At 52.7% G+C, this 17,926-nt stretch overlaps 2 protein-coding genes across 3 annotated transcripts in view; both read left to right on the forward strand.

The window, feature by feature from the left end:
* The window catches only part of EPHX2 (epoxide hydrolase 2), a 67,531-nt gene extending 64,218 nt beyond the window's left edge, over window positions 1–3,313 (forward strand). The window contains exon 19 of one of the 2 annotated variants that reach the window (XM_028114407.2): window positions 113–3,313. In XM_028114407.2, the coding sequence (XP_027970208.1) occupies window positions 113–191 (79 nt within the window). In that variant the 3' untranslated portion in view covers window positions 192–3,313. The remainder of the gene's footprint in view (window positions 1–112) is intronic. The other variant, XM_088020999.1, reaches the window with a different exon arrangement.
* A 2,414-nt stretch (window positions 3,314–5,727) lies between these two features.
* LOC114217386 (L-gulonolactone oxidase) overlaps window positions 5,728–17,926 on the forward strand; it is a 31,239-nt gene continuing 19,040 nt past the window's right edge. The window contains exons 1-6 of the mRNA XM_088021433.1: window positions 5,728–5,872; window positions 6,779–6,880; window positions 9,077–9,202; window positions 11,132–11,226; window positions 14,751–14,841; window positions 17,056–17,241. Coding sequence (XP_087877559.1) covers window positions 5,870–5,872; window positions 6,779–6,880; window positions 9,077–9,202; window positions 11,132–11,226; window positions 14,751–14,841; window positions 17,056–17,241 — 603 coding nt within the window. The 5' untranslated portion in view covers window positions 5,728–5,869. The remainder of the gene's footprint in view (window positions 5,873–6,778; window positions 6,881–9,076; window positions 9,203–11,131; window positions 11,227–14,750; window positions 14,842–17,055; window positions 17,242–17,926) is intronic.

A 17,926-nucleotide genomic window follows, 5' to 3' on the forward strand; every position in this document is an offset into this window, starting at 1 on the left:
GTTCACCTCCAGTAAGGCCTTTCCTGGCTTGGCCGTTCCCCTCTTCACCTCTGCTTTCGCGTGGGGTGAGTGGGTCCGGACAGGTGTGAATTGCCCTTTCTTCCCTTTCCAGGCCCACGGAGTTGAATCAGATCCTCACTGAGTGGCTGGAGACTGATGCCAGGGACCCACCGGTGGTCTTGAAGCTTTAGGGTGTGGCTCGTGCCAGCCCCCAGCAGGCCTTCAAGCCCTTCTTCTGTTGGGCGCTCTTCTTGGAACCCATCATTTAATTTTAGTTAATATAAATCTGAATGGTCCTGTCTGGCAGGCAATAGCTGCCAGGTAGCTCAGGGCAGACCCAAACCTTCCCTCTAGCCGTTCCTTCCCCAGCCACGCCCAGAAGCCACGTCTCCTCCAGGTGTGGCCCCCTCCCCGAGGCTTCAAGCCCTCATCATCTCCTGCCCAGAGCCGCACAGCACTTGGGTGGGAAATACCCATGCCTCACTGCTCAGAGGAATCCACCTAGCCACACATGATAAAATATTTTCTTAGCAGCTGTAGAAGTTTCTCCCGAGTGTTGGCTACCGCACCCGGTTGTTAACTGTCTGCCCTGCGAGACGGTAAGGCCCGTGAGATTGGCGGCCGCCTGTCTAGGTGATCCATCCTTGATCCTAAGCCAGCAGATGCCTGGCATTTTGCAGATGCTCATTAGATGTTTGCTGGATGAATCAGAGAATGGAAGCATGGGTGGATGGATAGATAAATGGGTTCATTTCAAATTCTTGATTTTGATGTCCTACCGGGTGAGGTAGATGGCCAATCGCATGACTGTGTCCACCATACAAAGCCTTGATGGAACAAGACTCTTGGGGCGCCCGGCTGGCTCAGTCGGTAGAGCGTGCGACCCTTGATCTCAGGGTTGTGAGTTCAAGCCCCATGTTGGACGTGGAGCCTACTTTAACATGAATGAATGAATAAACAAATAAAGTGTAGAAAAAAAGACTCTTATTAAAATGACTCCCAGCATATCTGTGAATGGAGCTAAATTCAGAAGAAGACCTCCAGATGCTAGTCCTCTACGAATCTTAGCATTAATTGGATACAGTGCATTAGTGGGTTTCTGCTGCGTAGAATAGAAAGGCAATAATTTTTGTAATAACACAGGCTGAAGTATTTATGGCTACTGTAGATGCTTACAGTTTTAGTATTTATGAGTGGGATCACTTTGTCAGTTTACCTAAATATGCTTTGTCATATTTACATACAAGGGTTTTGAGGCTGGTACCTACTTTTGAAAGAATATCAATGATGTTTGTACTCCTATAAGCGCTCTTTTTTTTCACTGTGGTAAAATATACATACAATTTACCATTTTACCTGTTTTCAAGTGTACAAGTTCAGTGGCATGAAGGACACTCACTTTGTTGTGCAACCATCACACCATTTGCCTCCAGAACATTGCCATTGTCCCAAACATAGACCATACCCATTAAACACTAACTCCACGTCCCCCCTCTCCCTAACCTGCACAACCCCCATTCTGCTTTCTGTCTCTATGAATATGACTATTCTAGCTAATTCACACAAATGAAATCATACAGTATTTGTCTTTTTGAGACTGGCTTATTTCACTTACTGTAAGATCCTTTTTTTGTATGTTTTTTTTTTTTTTTAATTTTGTATGTTTATTTGTCAGAGAGAGCACACAAGCAGGGAGAGGCAGAGGGAGAGGGAGAAGCCGGCTCCCCGCTGAGCAAGGAGCCCGAAGTGGGACTCCATCCCAGGACCCTGGGATCATGACCTGAGCCGAAGGCAGACGCTTAACCGACTGAGCCACCCAGGTGTCCCACTATAAGATCCTTAAGGGTCATTTATGTTGTAGCCTGTGTTAGATATTCCTTCCTTTTTAAGGCTGAATAATATTCCATTGTCTGGATATGCCACATTTTGTTGATCCATTCATCTCTTGGTTGACACTTGAGTTGCTTCTACATTTTGGCTGCTATGAATAACGCTGCTATGAATATGATGTACAAATACCTCTTGGAGTCCCTGCTTTCAGTTCTTCTGAGTATATACCCAGAGGTGGAATTGCTGGATCATGTGGTAATTCTGTGTTCAGTTTTTTGAGAACGCACCATACTGTTTTTCCAGAGTGGCTGCATCATTTTTCATTCCCATCAGCAATGCAAAGGGTTTCATTTTTTTCACATCATCACCAACACTTGTTATTTTCTGAGTTTTTGATAATAGCCATCCTCATGGAGGTGAAAGGATATCTCACTAGAGTTTTGATTTGCATTTCCCTAATACTTGGTGTTCTTGAGCATCTTTTCATGTGCTTGTTGGCCATTTGTATATCTCCTTTGGAGAAATGTCTATTCAAGTCCTTTGCCCATTTTAATTCGTGTTTGTTTTCATGTTGAGTTGTAGGAGTTCTTTATATATTGTGGATATTAATCCCTTGTAAGATACACGATTTACAAATATTTTCTCCCATTCCATGGGTCATAGACCCATTTTTAATCAATTATAAAATAACTCCCATATCTAAAAGGCCTTGGTTAAGACCTAACTTGTGTTTCTTCTGCAGTTCATCACTGTTTTCCATGATGTTTGTGCCAAACCCCCCCAGAATGGGGCTGAATGTATCAGCATTGGAGAGTAGGTGTGACCATTTGGCTTATGTCAGAATTTCAAAGACAGAAACAATTCTTGGCTTATGCAACTCAGAAAGTTCCAGAGAAAGTCCCCAAATAGTAGTCTTTTTTGCCATTTGAATAGATTGAAGAGATGGATATTTGGTCTTTTTATCAATCAGTTATCCTGGATTCGAGTGGGAAAAAGGACTCAGAAGCAGGGGACATTTTAGACAGTGCCATTCCTCTTTGTCTTACGTATTGAGTGAACTTTATGCCTTACATCACATTTTAAAGAGAATGAGTGGGACAAGGAAGTAATATCTGCAGGTCAGAAATCTAATAAACACTCTTCCAAATGTTCACACTCTTTCAAAGAAGTGTTCAGTTACCACGTACAAATTGTATATTAAGGAGCTCATTCAGATCGATGAACAAGTATGAGAGGAGAAAAGGTCACAAAACAAGCTGCAGTGACCATTGAAGCAGTCACATTAATTTCCCTTGCCAACAAAGGTTTGAAAAAATTAAGACTCAGCAGTTATTGAACTAGCTGAGCCCTTCAGGCAAGAGGAAATAAGCAATAAACCATCACCCTCAACCCCAGGATGGTGGCAGCGCAGATTGAATTAATTGATACACACACTGTTTTTGCTGATTTTTGTATTCCTTTCATGTCATTTTATGCTTCTCAATAAAGGCAGTTTGTAAGATTGATGTGACTGGCTTGCGGGCTGGGGGGAAAAGCGTTCCATCCAAGGGCAGTAGCAGGAGGTGAAGAAAGAAAACAGTGCGTGACTCCAGGCTCTGGGAAATCTCCACAGGGGAGGGACGGGAGCCCCTCGGGCAGTTCAGGGGCATAGCCCAGGCCCACCCGCTCCCCACAGCACCGGGCTTCCAGAATGTCTCAGCGCAGAATGCATTCACCAAAAGGAGAAACCCCTGTGAGTCTGACTGTGGTTGAATGGGGCATTTGCGGTGGGGACAGGACATACATGGCCTTAAGTTGTGGGGACAAGGCTTAACGGTGGGAAATGAGTTGTTATTTATTTGGGGAGACACCAGGCTGACCTTCAGCCCTCCCCTCTCCTCCCTGCCATGGACCTCTCTGCGCCCCCCCCTAGGCTTGATAGTCACCCCATCTGTGGGCCACAGTTCCGGGGCCTCCTTCCAGGGCTTTGGGACAGTAGCCAAGCCAACCAGGAGCTTTCTCCACCCCTCAGTCCCAAGGCCTCCAACCACTGTGTCCCTCACCAAGCCCTGCCTTTCCCAGGCAGGGAGTCTGAGGTTCTGTGGGGATGGGGAGCTCCCTCCCCATCTCTTTTCCCTCCAGACAATGGAGCCTCCGCACTAGAGGGCACAGGCCATACCTCTTCCATCAGGGACCGTCCAAGAGCCAGGCTTTGCTCTTCTGTCTCGTGAAGGTCTCGGTGGAGACCCCCCAGCCTCAGGAGCTAGTAGCCACCAGGCGTTAATTTGCTTGGACTGCCCTAACAAAGTACCACAGACTGAGTGACTTCAGCAGCAGAGATTTATGTTCTCACAGTCCTGGAGGCCGGAAGTTGGAGATCAAGCTGTCAGCAGGGTTGGGGTCTCCTGAGGCCTCTCTCCTTGGCTTGCAGACGGCCGCCTTTTCCCAGAGTCCTTACGTGGTCTTCCCTCTGTGTGCCTACGTCCTACTCTCCTTATAAGGACACCAGTCCTATTAGATCAGGGCCCATCCTAGAGACCTCATTTTAACTTAAGAACCTCTTCAGAGGCCTGATCTCCAGATACAGTCACGTTCTAAGGTGCTGGGGGTTAAGGCTTCACCATGGGAATTTGGGAGGAACACAGTTCAGCCTCTAACAGCCCTTTCCCGAAAGTCAGCTCTGTTCTGTGGCCCCAGGACTCCCCGTTCTATGACCGAGTGCTGAGCTACCATAGAAAGCAGCACGTCCTGGGCTGGGTGGGCTTTCCCTGTGGTGAGCTCATGGCTGCCACCCCACCTCCTACACAGACATTTGTATCTGGGGTGGGGGTGCAGTCGTTCATGCCCATGTGCACTTGCTGGCTTGGTGGGAATCCTGGTTTGGGGGGGTACAGATGTGACTCTGACACTCCCCCTTTCCAGGACTTTTCTCCCGCATCTCTGACCCCAGTTCCACTCCTTCAGCCCAGCCTTTCCTCCACTCCCAACTCCAGAGCTGTTGCTCATGCTTCCTGCTACACACCAGCCCTTGGCTTGGGGGGATCTGATAAGCCGAGATCCTCAGTGGCTGATTTGTTTATTCATGGCACAAACGTGCTTTGGGCGCTGGCTCTGTGCCAGACACTAGCTAAGGGTTGGCAAGAGGAGGGTAGTGTCCCCAGAATCCTGCCACCAGCAAGCTCACCGCTGGGGCAGATGCAAGAGCTTGCTGCCATTTCAAGCTCCCATGGTGTCCCGATGCTCCTCATCTATCTGCTCTAAACTTTATGTGGACCCAAAGAATTAGGCAAAAGTGCCCCACATTTGTTGAGGAGGAAAATGAGATTCGCAGAGGTTAACAGGCAAAGCGTGGATGAGGACCCCGGGTCTGTCTGCCTTAAAGCCTGGGGAAGGGAAGGCCTCTGCCAGAATACTGCCTGGGCTGAGTGTCCCTTGTCTCCCCTCCCCGACCCTGGACTAAGCCACCAGCCTCCTGTCCTGTCTCCCTGTAGCGATGGGTGGCTTGCTGTATCCATGCCCCAAGCCTGACAAATGAGCTAACTAACAGATGCGGAGTCTATCTGTACCAGCATGCCACATGGACCCTCCTCCAAGCAGGCACTGAGGGAGCCCTTACGTTAAGACCCCCACGGGCCTCCCACATCACAGCCTCCCCTGACCTATGGAATGAAGGACCCAGGTTTGAAGCGGCGGGGTCCTTCGGTTCCATTCCAGAATGCCTAGAGTTGGGGTCAGAGGTCCAGCAGCTTCCAACAACAAAGCAGCCACCTCTTAAACTCTGCTCTTCCACCTCGCAGGCTGAGAAGGGCCCCCGAGGCAGGGGGCAGGCCTGAGCTGCTATTTGTCTGGGTGGAGCTTGTCGCAACACTGTTTATCCACCTTTGCCAGGAGCCCAAATCCCCTTGGTGTACAGTGGATACGGAGCCAGCTGTGAGCTCAGAGGTCGCCGTGCTGCCTGCTCCAGACCCTCGCTCCACCTCACCTCTGCACCCTGCCGCCCAGTGCTCGGCTCCCAGAGGAAGCCACAGTCAGCCGAGGCCACCGACCCACCACTGGAGCCATGGTAGGTTAACAGGGCACAGCCGGTCAGCCCGCCCATGAACCAGGCATGGGAGGACAAAATCAGGTCACGTCTGGGGCCTCGGGGAGGCCTCGGGGACCCTCTTGAATTGGACTTGAGGCTCTAAGGGTGGCACTGGGGTGTTGGGGAAAGCATGGAAGAGGAACGCCTGGGTTGGACTCCAGTGTCTTCACTTGATTGATGTGTGTGCTTGGGTAAGTTACTTCACCTCTCTGAGCTTCCGTTTCTGCTCCTGAATATGGGAGGAATATTACCTATTTTGTGACATTATACGGTCTGTAAGATACGATGTATAGAGGGTCTCAATACAGTGCTCCGTACACAGGCCTCATCCAGCAAACGGGAGGCTTATCCCCGGGGCTCCCTGCTCTGGTCTAGAGGCCAGGAAGGCTGCTGTGGAGTCTCCCAGACTCGGCCCTTCCTGGCAGGAGGAGCCTGGTGGGAGAGCTGAAGGCCGGCTCCGAGTCCTTCTGGAGCCACCAGGCCAGCTCGGGCCGCCCCTTCCCCAGTCGCCCTGCTCAGCCGGAGTCCACCTGCTGGGTCCCTCCGAGAGGTGCCCCAGACAGAGGGGGGACAGGAGCCCTACTTTCCCAGCTCCACCCCCGACCCCATCCCTTCTACTGAGAGCGGACGTTTCCTGTGTGATCCGCCACTGTGGCCTCGAGGGGTCAAGGGAGATCACAGGAAGCCCCGCACGTAGCTGCTCAGCTTCAGAGCTTCCGACGTGTGTTGCATCTTCCCACTGGCCCTGAGAGGTGACCAGGGCAGAGGAACCTGGCTGGGCGCCCGGGCCCCAGCCTCCCGTCTGATGGTGGCAGGAGCGTGGGAGGGCGTCCGGGCAGCCTGCAGCCACGTATCTGTGGCCACCCAGCTCTCTCGCCCTCACAGGTCCATGGGTACAAAGGAGTCAAGTTCCAGAACTGGGCTAGGACCTATGGCTGTTGCCCAGAAATATACTATCAGCCCACATCCGTGGAGGAGGTCAGAGAGGTGAGTGTGCATCTACGGCTGGAGACCAGGCCCTGCCCCGGAGAGGAGGCAGGAACTGGGGACGTGCCCGGCTAGGACCCCCCACCCTATAACCGCTGGGTAGGCGAGAGCTCCACGAAGCCGGCTGCAATCCGGGCCCTGGCCTCCCCTGCTTCAGCGCCCCGTTACAACTGTCTGGGCCACCAGCGATGGCCGGCATTGCACTTCCAGCTCAGACCTCTCCTCCGGGCGCTCTCCTTGTGTGCCTCAAGGTCATCACAGACTTCCATGCCCCAAGCTACACTTCCAGTGTTCTGAGTCTCTCTCTGTTTTTGACTTCAACCCTTCTATGCCTGTCTCTGCGTGGGGCACCTGCTTGCTCAAACTGGAGGCCAGGAAGTGGGGCATTACCCTTATCTGGCATCAGCAAGTCTTGCCCCAGAAGCTTCCAGAGTCCTTCCCCTTCTCTTCGGCACCATTGCCGCTCTCCATGCGCAGTGCGCCATCCCTTCCTCACCCACCATGACCTGTGGTGGCCATGTCCCTGGTCTCCCTGCTTCAGTTCTTACTTCCTTGGAATGTAATTTCCACATCAGTAGAAGTAGTTTTCTTAAAATGTAATCTGGATGGGGCTACTCCCCTGCCTCAAGCCCTTTCAGAGGCTCCCTATTGTTTGTGGAGTAAAATTGTAACTGGACTCCCAAGGCCATGTATCACCTGGCCTTGGTTCACCCTTTGTTCGTAAGACAAACCAAACCTTTTCCTACCACGGGGCCTTTGTACTTGCTATTCCCACTGCCAGGAATGCCTGTCCCTTCACTTTTCACACAACTAACTCCTTTTCATCCTTTAGGTCTCGGGGTAAACTTCAGCTCCTCAGTGGACTCCCACACCACCTTACCTGCATGCAGTATGGCCCCAGTGTTCTCTGTCCCTGTCCCTTGTATGTTTCCTTCACTGCATATTTATAATCACTTATAATTATGCTCTTTCACAGATGGGTAAACTGAGACTAATAGAGGCTTTGTTATTTTCCCATATTAGTTAAGTATCAGAGCCAGGATTCACACAGGGAGTGTCTGATTCAAAGCCCCCACCTTCTTATGCAGGAAAAGCTACACACTGGAAAAGTGGTTGAGCTGGGCCCAGGAGAATGAATAAAAGCTCCACAGGGGGCTGGGGAAGGGCACCGTGAGCAAGGAAAGTGAGGAGCATGCCTGGGGACGCAGTGGCCGGGCGGGTGGGGACAGACATGCCTGGAGGGGATGAGTGAGCAGAGGGCAGAAGAGGAAGGCTGGGAAGGTAGTATCAGAGGGCTTCCTTTTGGCTTCCTTCTGAGCTGAGGGAAAAGTTAGAGGTACGCTGAGATGGCTGTAGGCCAAGGCCGCCCCTCAGCCATGCTGGCCTACACAATTGTGAATTCCTAATAGGCTGAGTCCACTGAGGGCCGACATCTCCCCGGAGGCCTAGTAGGGTCCTAAAACGGGGTTGTGTGGTCAAGGGGGCTCACGGAAGATGATGATAAACAGATTTCTTTGTTGTAGAGCCTGTGGCCTTAAACCTGCCACAGGCATTGTGGGTGGAGAAAGGAGCTAGTGAAGACAGAGCACTTCCCAATCTCACTTGCTCATGGAACCCCTTGTGGTACCTGCTGTCAAACCACCTGGACCACGTGTGAGGTTTTTTGAGCAGGGACGTGAGGGTGAAAGGGAATGCATTTGTTTAAGTGATACCAGGCATGTATTTATGCATTCATTCAGTGATCACTAGAGACTAGTAGGGCTGGGCAGACACAGGTACCAAGTCTAATTAAGCCACTGTCACCCCCAGGAGCCTTCATTCCAGCTCAGGAGGCAGCTGAGCCCAAGTAGGCCAAGAGGAGGAGCCGGGACCTTATTCTGAAGGCACTCGGGGGCCCTTGGAAGGTTTTGTGCTGGAGAAGAATGCGGTCGGGTGTGCCCAGCCACAGTGGGGAGAGCACACGGGAGCCCCACCTTAGGATGATCCCTTGGTTCTCCATCCCGCTCACTTCCTGGCCCTGCAGTCTGGTTCCTTTCCCAGAGTGGACTGCACAGCAGCCTCCAGCGGGCAGGGGCCTTGGAGGCCTGGGGGTGCAAAGCCTGGGCGGCCCACCCCCCTGCGGGCCCTGCAAGGTCTCCGGCTGCCTCAGGGAGAGAAAGGCCTGAGCTGGGGCTGACTCTGGTATGGTCTTGGCAGGTGCTGGCCCTGGCCAGGCAGCAGAACAAGCGGGTGAAGGTGGTGGGCGGTGGCCACTCGCCCTCCGACATCGCCTGCACCGATGGCTTCATGATCCACATGGGCAAGATGAACCGTGTTCTCCAGGTACTCAGGGCCCTCAGCTCCCCCCCTCTGCTGGCCCCCAGCCTGGCAGGCTCAGCCTCCACCCCAAGCCCCAGGAAATGCCTCAGCCTTTGCCCTCAGGCCTCATCCTATTCCCTGCCCCTGAATCCAAAGTGACACCCCAATTCCTGATGGCCCCATGATCTCACCCTCCCCAGAGCCCTCTGTGTGCCTCTTCGGGCTGCTTGTCAGGTGTGGGTGCTTCCTTGTGGCCACAGGATGTTCACCCCCTCCTGTCGGGGCCCCCCTCTGCTTCTCTAGAAAAATGACAAGCCAGACCCCCAAAGATGCACTCGCAATGACAAATCCAGAAGGACTGACACTTAACTCGTTTTACATATGGGGAAACAAGATCAGAGAGGGTGAGTGACTTGCCTAGGGTTGCACAGCCAATCAGTAGCAGAGCTGGGCACAAACTCAGGAGTCGGACACCAGCACGGTGCTGAGATGGTGTCCGTGCAATTCAGCTAGCACTCGGTGAAGGCACCTGCGAGGGCGTAGAGGTCAGACAGGTGCCCTGCACATTGGGAGCACTCCTATTCTCCCCTCACAGGGCCAGCTCCCCCGAGCTATAGTTTTTGCCGGATAAACTCCTCTCCCCCGCATCCCTGCTAGCAGAGGTTCTGGGTTCCTCTCTATTATTTCCTTCTTTGCTCAGGCTGACAGTCTCCACGCCATAGAAAATATTCTGGTCAAGATGTCGGTCATGGCAGTAATGAACTCTGATGACTAATTAGTGAGGATTGGCTCCCACAATTGATTTTGCCCAGCTCTGTGCTCAGGGTCAGTGCAATGAGCTGATGAGGATGGGATTTGGAGTCACACAGATGGGGATTCTCCTCTCCGTTCCACCCCCGGTGCTCGTGTGACCTTCGGCGAGTGACTTCAAGTCCCTGAACTTGAGATTCCTCCCTGTGAAAGAAGAGAATCTGCCCCTACCTCCCTGGGCTGCAGGGAATCTTCTAGGGCCCTTCTTGCACATGGTGGGAATCTCCCGTCCCCTTCCAGGCCCCCGTCTTCACCCTAGACCTCCCTGGGTGAGAACAAGTGGAGAATTTGGACTCCATCTAGCAAACGCAAGCCCCCGCAGGATTAGACCCTCCTTAGTTGGTGACTTTGCATAGCGCTGTAGGAATCCCACTTTCCTAGTCTGGGGGGCCGTGGGATTGGGGGGAGCACAGTTGTGGCAGTTGGGAGACCTGAATGCTAGTCCAGCCCTGCCAGTGACTTTGAGCGAACCCCTTCTCTTCCTTCCTCATTTCCTTCCCTTTCAGGAAGAAGGGGTTCCACAGAAAACACTAGTCCCCCCCTTACCTATGGTTTTGCTCTCTGTGGTTTCAATGACCCGCTGTAAACCACCATCTGAAAGCAGATGATCAGAAGGATCATATAGGACAAGAAGACTATCATCAGAAGGTCAACAGTAGCCTAACCCACAATTCCCACATCCTTCACCTCACTTCAGCTCATCACATGGGTATTTTATCATTCACATGCTTGCAAGACAAAAAAGGCTGATCACAGTATGATATCTTAAGAGAGACCACATTGATGTAACATTAGTTTATTGTTATAATTGTTCTATTTTATTTTTAGTTATGGTTGTTCCTCTGTGCATAATTTATAAATTAAACGATCACAGGTATGTGTATATAGGGAAAAACATGGTATATGTAAAGGTCAGTGTTACCTGTGGTTTCAGGCATCCACTGGGGGTCTTGGAACGTATCCCCTGTAGATAAGGGGGGATGACTGTATGCCCAAAACTCAAGCAAATCCAGGGCTCTGCCCACACTCGGCTTGAGCTGACCACAGGCTGGGACAGACACGTTCATATTCGTGGGACTGTGGCTGCCGGCTGGGGGCTGGGTGAGAGCCTAGCTGATCCCAGCCTATGCTGGTCTCTCGCAGGTGGACACAGAGAAGAAGCAGGTGACTGTGGAGGCTGGCATCCTCCTGGCTGACCTGCACCCACAGCTGGGCAAGCACGGCCTGGCCTTGTCCAAGTAAGAACCACCTCTCCCGTTCCTGGTGGGCCAATACTGCCCACCTCCCCTTGCCCTGGCCTCGGCTGGACACTCAAGGATCTGGCAGGAGAGAGAGAGAAACACTTCCCAGGGCACATCCCCTTTCTCTGGACCCCTGTTCTTTGGGGTACCTGTCTCCCATCCCCCATGAGTTCAGGGACTGTCCTGTGAGAATAAAAAGAAACAGGCCAGAGATGGGCCAAGCCTTAAGTAAAGTTCTTGTAAAGGGGCAGAAAAACTATGGATTAAATTTTTCTTCAAACTTGCAGTAACCAACTGCATGGACCCAGACAGAAGGGTATGCAAAATGCCCGGGTGGCTCAGTTGGTTAAGCGACTGCCTTCGTCTCGGGTCATGATCCTGGAGTCCCGGGATCGAGTCCCACATGGGGCTCCCTGCTTGGCGGGGAGTCTGCTTCTCCCTCCCTCTGGCCCTCCCCCAACTCATGTGCTCTCTCTCTCTCTCTCATTCTCTCTCTCACATAAATAAATAAAATCTTAAAAAAAAAAAAAGGTGTGCAAAACAAGCACAGAGGAAGAGAAGGGCATGCTGACTGAGCCACAGGACTTCGGGGTGTACTTACCTATGACTGTACCCGTCTCTCTGGCCAAACGTGTCAGTGATTGCTCAGGTTTACATATCAGGGGATTTCCGTTGAAATAAGCATCAGATATAGCCAAAGGATTGAATGTCTAACTGTAGAATTTCAACCATTGGAAAAAGGAGACGGGTGTTTTGGATAGTTGGGTAGCAATCTCTTTGCAGCTGGAAACTGCACCCATGGAAGCCTGTCGTTTGTTTTTGAGTGTGAGTGGTCCGTTTGCCTTCGCTCTCTTAGCACAGGCCCAGAGGTATTGCTGCGCCTTTTTACTCTGGGAACCCTCCTATCTTGTTCCTACTTCTCTAAAGATCATGGCAACTCAAACATTTATGAGGTGTCTGCCATGTGTAGGTCTTGTTCAGGCCCTTAAGAGGCAAAGACGAATAAAGCCCAAGGAACTCCTGGCAAGGGGCAGACCAACCTCCAAAATGATAAGCCTAATGTAAGACAACAGGTTCAATGTCAGACAAGTGTTCAGGGCACTGTGGGGCTCTCAGGAAGCCCTGGGTTCAGCCTTGGCAGGCAGGGGACCATGTGAGGGGCTAGGAATCCGGGAGCCCACAGAAGGGGGCTTCTGGATTGAGTCCTAAACCAGAAAAAAAAAAAGAGGAAAGAAGGGATTCAGGCAGAGGGACCAGCACGAGTAAAAGTCCAGGATGGGGAGAGAGTGGGGGGCATCCGGGGGCCGATGAACAGATCGTGGGACAGAATCTGTGACCAGTGACAACAGGAAGAGACATGTTCTATTAACGACAGGCATTAGCTTCTGGACTCGGGCATCTCTGTGCCCTGTTTATGGTGTGTCTCTCCCCCCGGGGACCCAGTCCTCCTCACGTGGCTGCCTGCATGGGGCCCTTCTGCTACTCAGAGGGAGTTAGGATGTCCTGTCCTGTGTATAGAAGAGGAGCCTGGGTGGATAGATAGCTCCAAGGATGCTCTGGGGACTCCAGGAGCGTCTGTGGCTGGGGGTGCTGAAGAGAAGAACAGAGCTGAGGCAGGCCCCATGCTGGTTGCTTGGCAGGTGAGGAATAGAAGCCTAGTTACAGAGGAAGAAACGAGGGTCTCAAGCTAAGTGGCTTGCCAAAGTCACACAGCTGGAAAGTTCTGGAACACTCCACCATGTGGTGGACCAGAGGAGGCAGGACAGCAGCGTGGTGTGAACCCCAGCTCCAGGAGCAGACGGCCTGGGTGCAAATCTTGCTATTCGCTGTTAGTCAAGTTCCTTGACCCGCCTGGGCCTCAGGCCTGGAAAATGGGTCTTAAAACAGGGTGTGCAGAGGCCTGGAGGAGTTAAAGATGGCCCACAGAACTGCTCAGTAAATGTCCGTGCTCGTTGACCTTTTGGTGAGGCACCTGCAGAGTGCCTCGCTCCTCAGGTTTTGGAGATGACTTTTCGCCTGACCATGTTATTTCCAGCCTCTTGGAGGCCAGTGTAATCCTTCCTTCTTTGACTTTTCTCCCTCAGGGCCTCGCCGTAATCATTTGTTTCTTTGAACACGGGTGGTCACAAGCCTGTTTCCATATTGCTTTTGAGTCTGGGAGGCTGTGTGGAAAAGAGGAGACATATTGCAGTTCCATTAACCACCCCTTTGTGGGCACTGAGGTCCTTCTCAGGTTGTCAGGATTCTACGTAATGCGACAAACATCTTCGTGCTTTGCCTTCCCTCAAGTTGGAGAATTTCCCGAGGGCAGGATTCCATGATCCTCTTTTAACATTCTGGTATTTTCCAGGTCCCTGAGTGTCTCAGTCAGTTAAGCGAATGATTTTGGCTCAGGTCATGATCTCAGGGTCCCGGGATGGAGCCCCGTGTTGGGCTCTGCACTCATTGGGGAGCCTGCTTCTCCATCTGCCCCTCCCCCTGTCCCTCCCCCCTGCTCCTGCTCTGTCTCTCTCTCAAATAAGTAAATAAAATCTTTATTTAAAAAAAAAATGAAGTAAACCAACTCATGTGGACAGAGAGACAAGACAAGACACAAAGGTGGTAGCGGGGTGAGTAAGGGGAGGCTGGAGAGGCTTGGGTTTCTCCGTTCTTCTGTTCTGCCAGGACGGCCCCCACGTCCCACCGCCTCCACAGGAAGGTCTGAGGCTGGACTTCTACTCAGGGGCCCTCGGTCCGTGCTGGGAGCCAGGGTGTGTGAGGGGGTGGGCGCTTGGCGTCAGTTGCTGAGCCCATTTCTCAAGTGGGCTGGGCTACGGTGAAGATACTGTGTAGCACATGATGCTCCCACCCCCTGGGCACCCCGGGGGGCCTTTAGTAAAATACCAGTTTCCTTCTCCTTTAAGCTAGGCCTAGGATGTCTCAGAGGACTCGCCTAAGAAGTAAGTTTTGTTTTTCGTTTTTTTTTTTTTAGATTTTATTTATTTGTCAGAGAGAGGGAGAGAGCACAAGCAGGGAGAATGGCAGGCAGAGAGAGAGGGAAAAGCGCTCCCTGAGGCGGGACTCGATCCCAGGACACTGGGATCATGACCTGAGCCGAAGGCAGACGCTTAACCAACTGAGCCACCCAGGTGTCCCAGGAAGTAAGATTTTTGATCACTCTTTTCCCTTGACCCTGAGTTCTGGGCACATCTTTCTAATTCCTGCCCCCAGAGCACACCTCTAGGGGGACCCCTGTTCCCCTCGGGACTCTGGTTCTCCTGTGTACACACAGGCCCCTCTCAGAGCTGAACCATGCCCCCACCAGGCCACTGAAATAAGGCTGAGAGGCTCAGAGAGGAGAAGGGCCACCAAGTAGACAAGCTAAGTCATGGTACCTGCAGGGTCAGAACCGAGGCAAGAGATGAATCTATTACTCTGCTCTGAGGGGCCTCGTCCTGCAGCCCAGTGGAGGGGGTGGGTATGCTCCCAGGGAAGCCTAACCGGTCCCTTGTGTCCCTTTCCCTCCCTCCTGTTGAGCCCAGCCTGGGCGCTGTGTCAGACGTGACTGCAGGGGGTGTCATCGGGTCCGGAACGCACAACACAGGGATCAAACACGGCATCCTGGCCACCCAGGTGAGTCCCCCTGCTTGGCTGCTCCACGACTGCCAGGGGGTGGGGGATGGGATGGACATCACCTCCCGGAAGCTCCTGGGAAATCGGGGGCTCCATGGGCAGTGTCGGCTCAGCTCCACGTACGCCTCAAAGCCAACCCTTGTTCCTGCCTCTCTCAGACACTTGGCAGGTGCCATCCAGCCACTCTCCTCTAAGCCTCATTGTCCGCAATGGACACAAGTGATAAGACACCCCTGCCTCTCTGGAGCGTCCTGGCCACCCTGTGGAAAAGGGCAAGCAGGGTGAAAGATTCCAGCCTCTTTGAAAGGTCTGAGCCAGGAGCCAGACAGGGCAAGAGGTCTTCCTAGGGTAGCAAGTCGGGGAGGGGCCAGGACCAGAGCGGGGGCCACCTGGAGTGGAGTCCAGCCTATGTGGGCCCGGATCTGCCCTTGATCGCCACTTAAACTTTATGAGAGTCCCGGTCTGGGAAACCGGTTATGAACACAGATTCTGGACTCGGATCTGGGTTCAAAACTGCCTCCAACGTGTAGTAGGCATGAGCCTGTAGGCAAGTTTTTAACTCCTCTGGACCTCCGTGTTTTCATCTGTAACTTGGAGGGAACAATCCTCAACCCAGGTGGAGCGAAGGAGCTGGCGTATGTTACTTCCGTGGCTGAGCAAAGGGCAGTGCGTGATTTCTGTGTCGGGAGCCTCCCTTTGGAGGGGCTTCCTAACAGGCCCGGCTGTGCACACGGGGAGCCTGGCTGCTCACCATCAGGGCCAGGAGAGATCCCCTGTGCCCGGGCGGCACCACACAGCTCGCCTTGTGTTTCCACCTGCAGGGGCTCATCTGCACTGTGGGCCGTGGGACCTCTGGCCCCTGGAGCATTACGGCTAAGCACTGGGGCCTGGGTTTTGCATCCCGGCTCTACCAGTATGGTCTGTGTGACCTGGGGAAAGTCTCTACCTCTGGCTACCTCAGTTTGCTCACCCGGAAAATGAGGATGGTCACAACAGCAATGCATCTGGGGTGCTTAGAAGAGCGTACACAGTTAGTGCTCAATAAACACTCGTGATGGGTTTTGCCTATAAGAAGACAGGGCCCTTTCCGGAGCTCGCACTCTGTGCTGTAGGGGAAACTGACCTAGGGCACCTGTGTTCATCATGCTAGACCCCACCCATAGGCAAGAGCTGCTGCAGCAGATCATGCTGGGCTTTGTGGGACCCGATTCCCAGGTACTTAGAGCCCTCTGTGGACATGCCATGACCCCTTCAAAGCTGGCTTCACTGCCCAAGAGAGCCCAGTGGTAACTGAGGGTGATGGACAACACAATAGCCGCCCCCCAAGATTAGGCCACAGTCCTGGTCTACTATCCAGGGCTGAGGGCAGTTGCTACAAAAATGTTGAGCAGAGTATGGGATAATTCTGAGGGGCCACAAATCAAAATGCGCCTGAGATTTACTGGCCCCTTTTCTTAGGAAGCTCAGCTGAGCAGGGCCAGCACCTGGAAAGGAGTTGGAGAGCTCCGCTGTTTTGTTTTACATACTATACCAATGGCTGGGAGCGAGGGGAGGGGACCGACATTTCAATGTCCACTGTACACCAGAGACTCAGCTGGATACTGCACACTGTCTCTGAGACGGTTATTGTCCTCATTTTACAGATGAGGAATCAGAGAGGTTGGGTAACATGCCCAAGGTCACACAGCGAATAAAGCAGTGCCTACCTATATTTGTTGCTGGACCCTGCTGAGGGGTTTCACTGGCCAATTCTCAATGGCTCTGGATCATGGACAGAATCTGGTTTCTGTGAAAACCATTCTGATGCCCTCACTCCTACAGATGGCCATGGTGCCCCATTTCTGCCAATTTCTCCCCTCTGGTCTTGGTCGCTGTAAATTGGAATTTGTTCAGCTGTCTCTGTTCTCTCACCCGAGCCCCCAGCCGCCAACTACACATGTCAAAAGCGATTTGCATCCGAATTAGCAGGTAGCAGAATGTGGAGAAGTACTGACACAGGTCCTAAAAGAGGATTCCTCCAGAAATGGGGGCCAAGGCTAAGAGACGGGGGGCTGATGCTGCCCAGACAGACCCTTCTTACCCTGTAGCGCTGTGGCCAGATGGCATTGATCTTCGGGGATAGGCACCACGTGGCCTCATTTCCCAGGATAAAGAGAGCAGGGCGTCTACAGGAAATGCCCCCTGGGGTTCTGAGTGCTCTTCTCCCATGGCTAGGTGGTGGCGCTGACCCTGCTGACGGCCGACGGGACCATTCTTGAGTGCTCCGAGTCCAGCAACGCAGAGGTGTTCCAGGCGGCGCGGGTGCACCTGGGCTGCCTGGGAGTGATCCTCACCATCACCCTGCAGTGTGTGCCCCAGTTTCACTTGCAGGAGATCTCCTTCCCCTCAACCCTGGAAGAGGTACAGGTGTCTTGTTCGCCACCGCTCAACCTCAGAAAGTAAATGGAGGATGCTGACAAATAGGCCATGCTCCACTGATGGCCCCGGGGGAGGGGGGGGGGCTCTGTAGGCCCCCTGAATAAGGGAGTGGGCTGACCTCTGTAGGTCTTCCTTGGCCCAAGGATGCTGTGGCCAGGTCCCTTTCTGAGCAGGTCAGTGAAGCTCAGAGGAACTGCAAGGGGTTGGCAGACGTCTGGGTGAGAAGGGAGGTTGGGTAGAGACTTGCCGGGGGAGATACGGTCCTGGCATGAGCTGACTGCTCCTGAGAAGGCATTAACTCTCAACTGCACTGAGACATAGAAGGTACCCAGGATTCTCTTTACAGTGGCTTCTTCACAGCCAAGTGGGTGAGCTAACTTTCCGTCTGGCTGGCTGCCTAAGGTCACATGCAGGGTATGTGGATCTAGATGATGGAGGGCAGAAAGGATGACTTCAGACTCATAGCAATGTTTTGGGAATGAATGAAAAGCATGTTGGTTGGTTGGCTGGATGACTGGATGACTGGATAGATGGATGCATGCATGGATGGATGGATAATTGGATGCATGGATGCACAGATGCATGGATGGGTGCATGGATGGATGGGTAGCAGGCAGCAGTCCTGAAATGCCTGGTAATCACAAGCTATGGGACTCATATCTATGGT

Source organism: Eumetopias jubatus, unplaced genomic scaffold (genome assembly GCF_037043125.1).
Source record: "Eumetopias jubatus isolate StellerSeaLion01/CBP00866 unplaced genomic scaffold, mEumJub1_p1.0 scaffold_2, whole genome shotgun sequence".
In the NCBI taxonomy this organism is placed as follows: domain Eukaryota; kingdom Metazoa; phylum Chordata; class Mammalia; order Carnivora; family Otariidae; genus Eumetopias; species Eumetopias jubatus.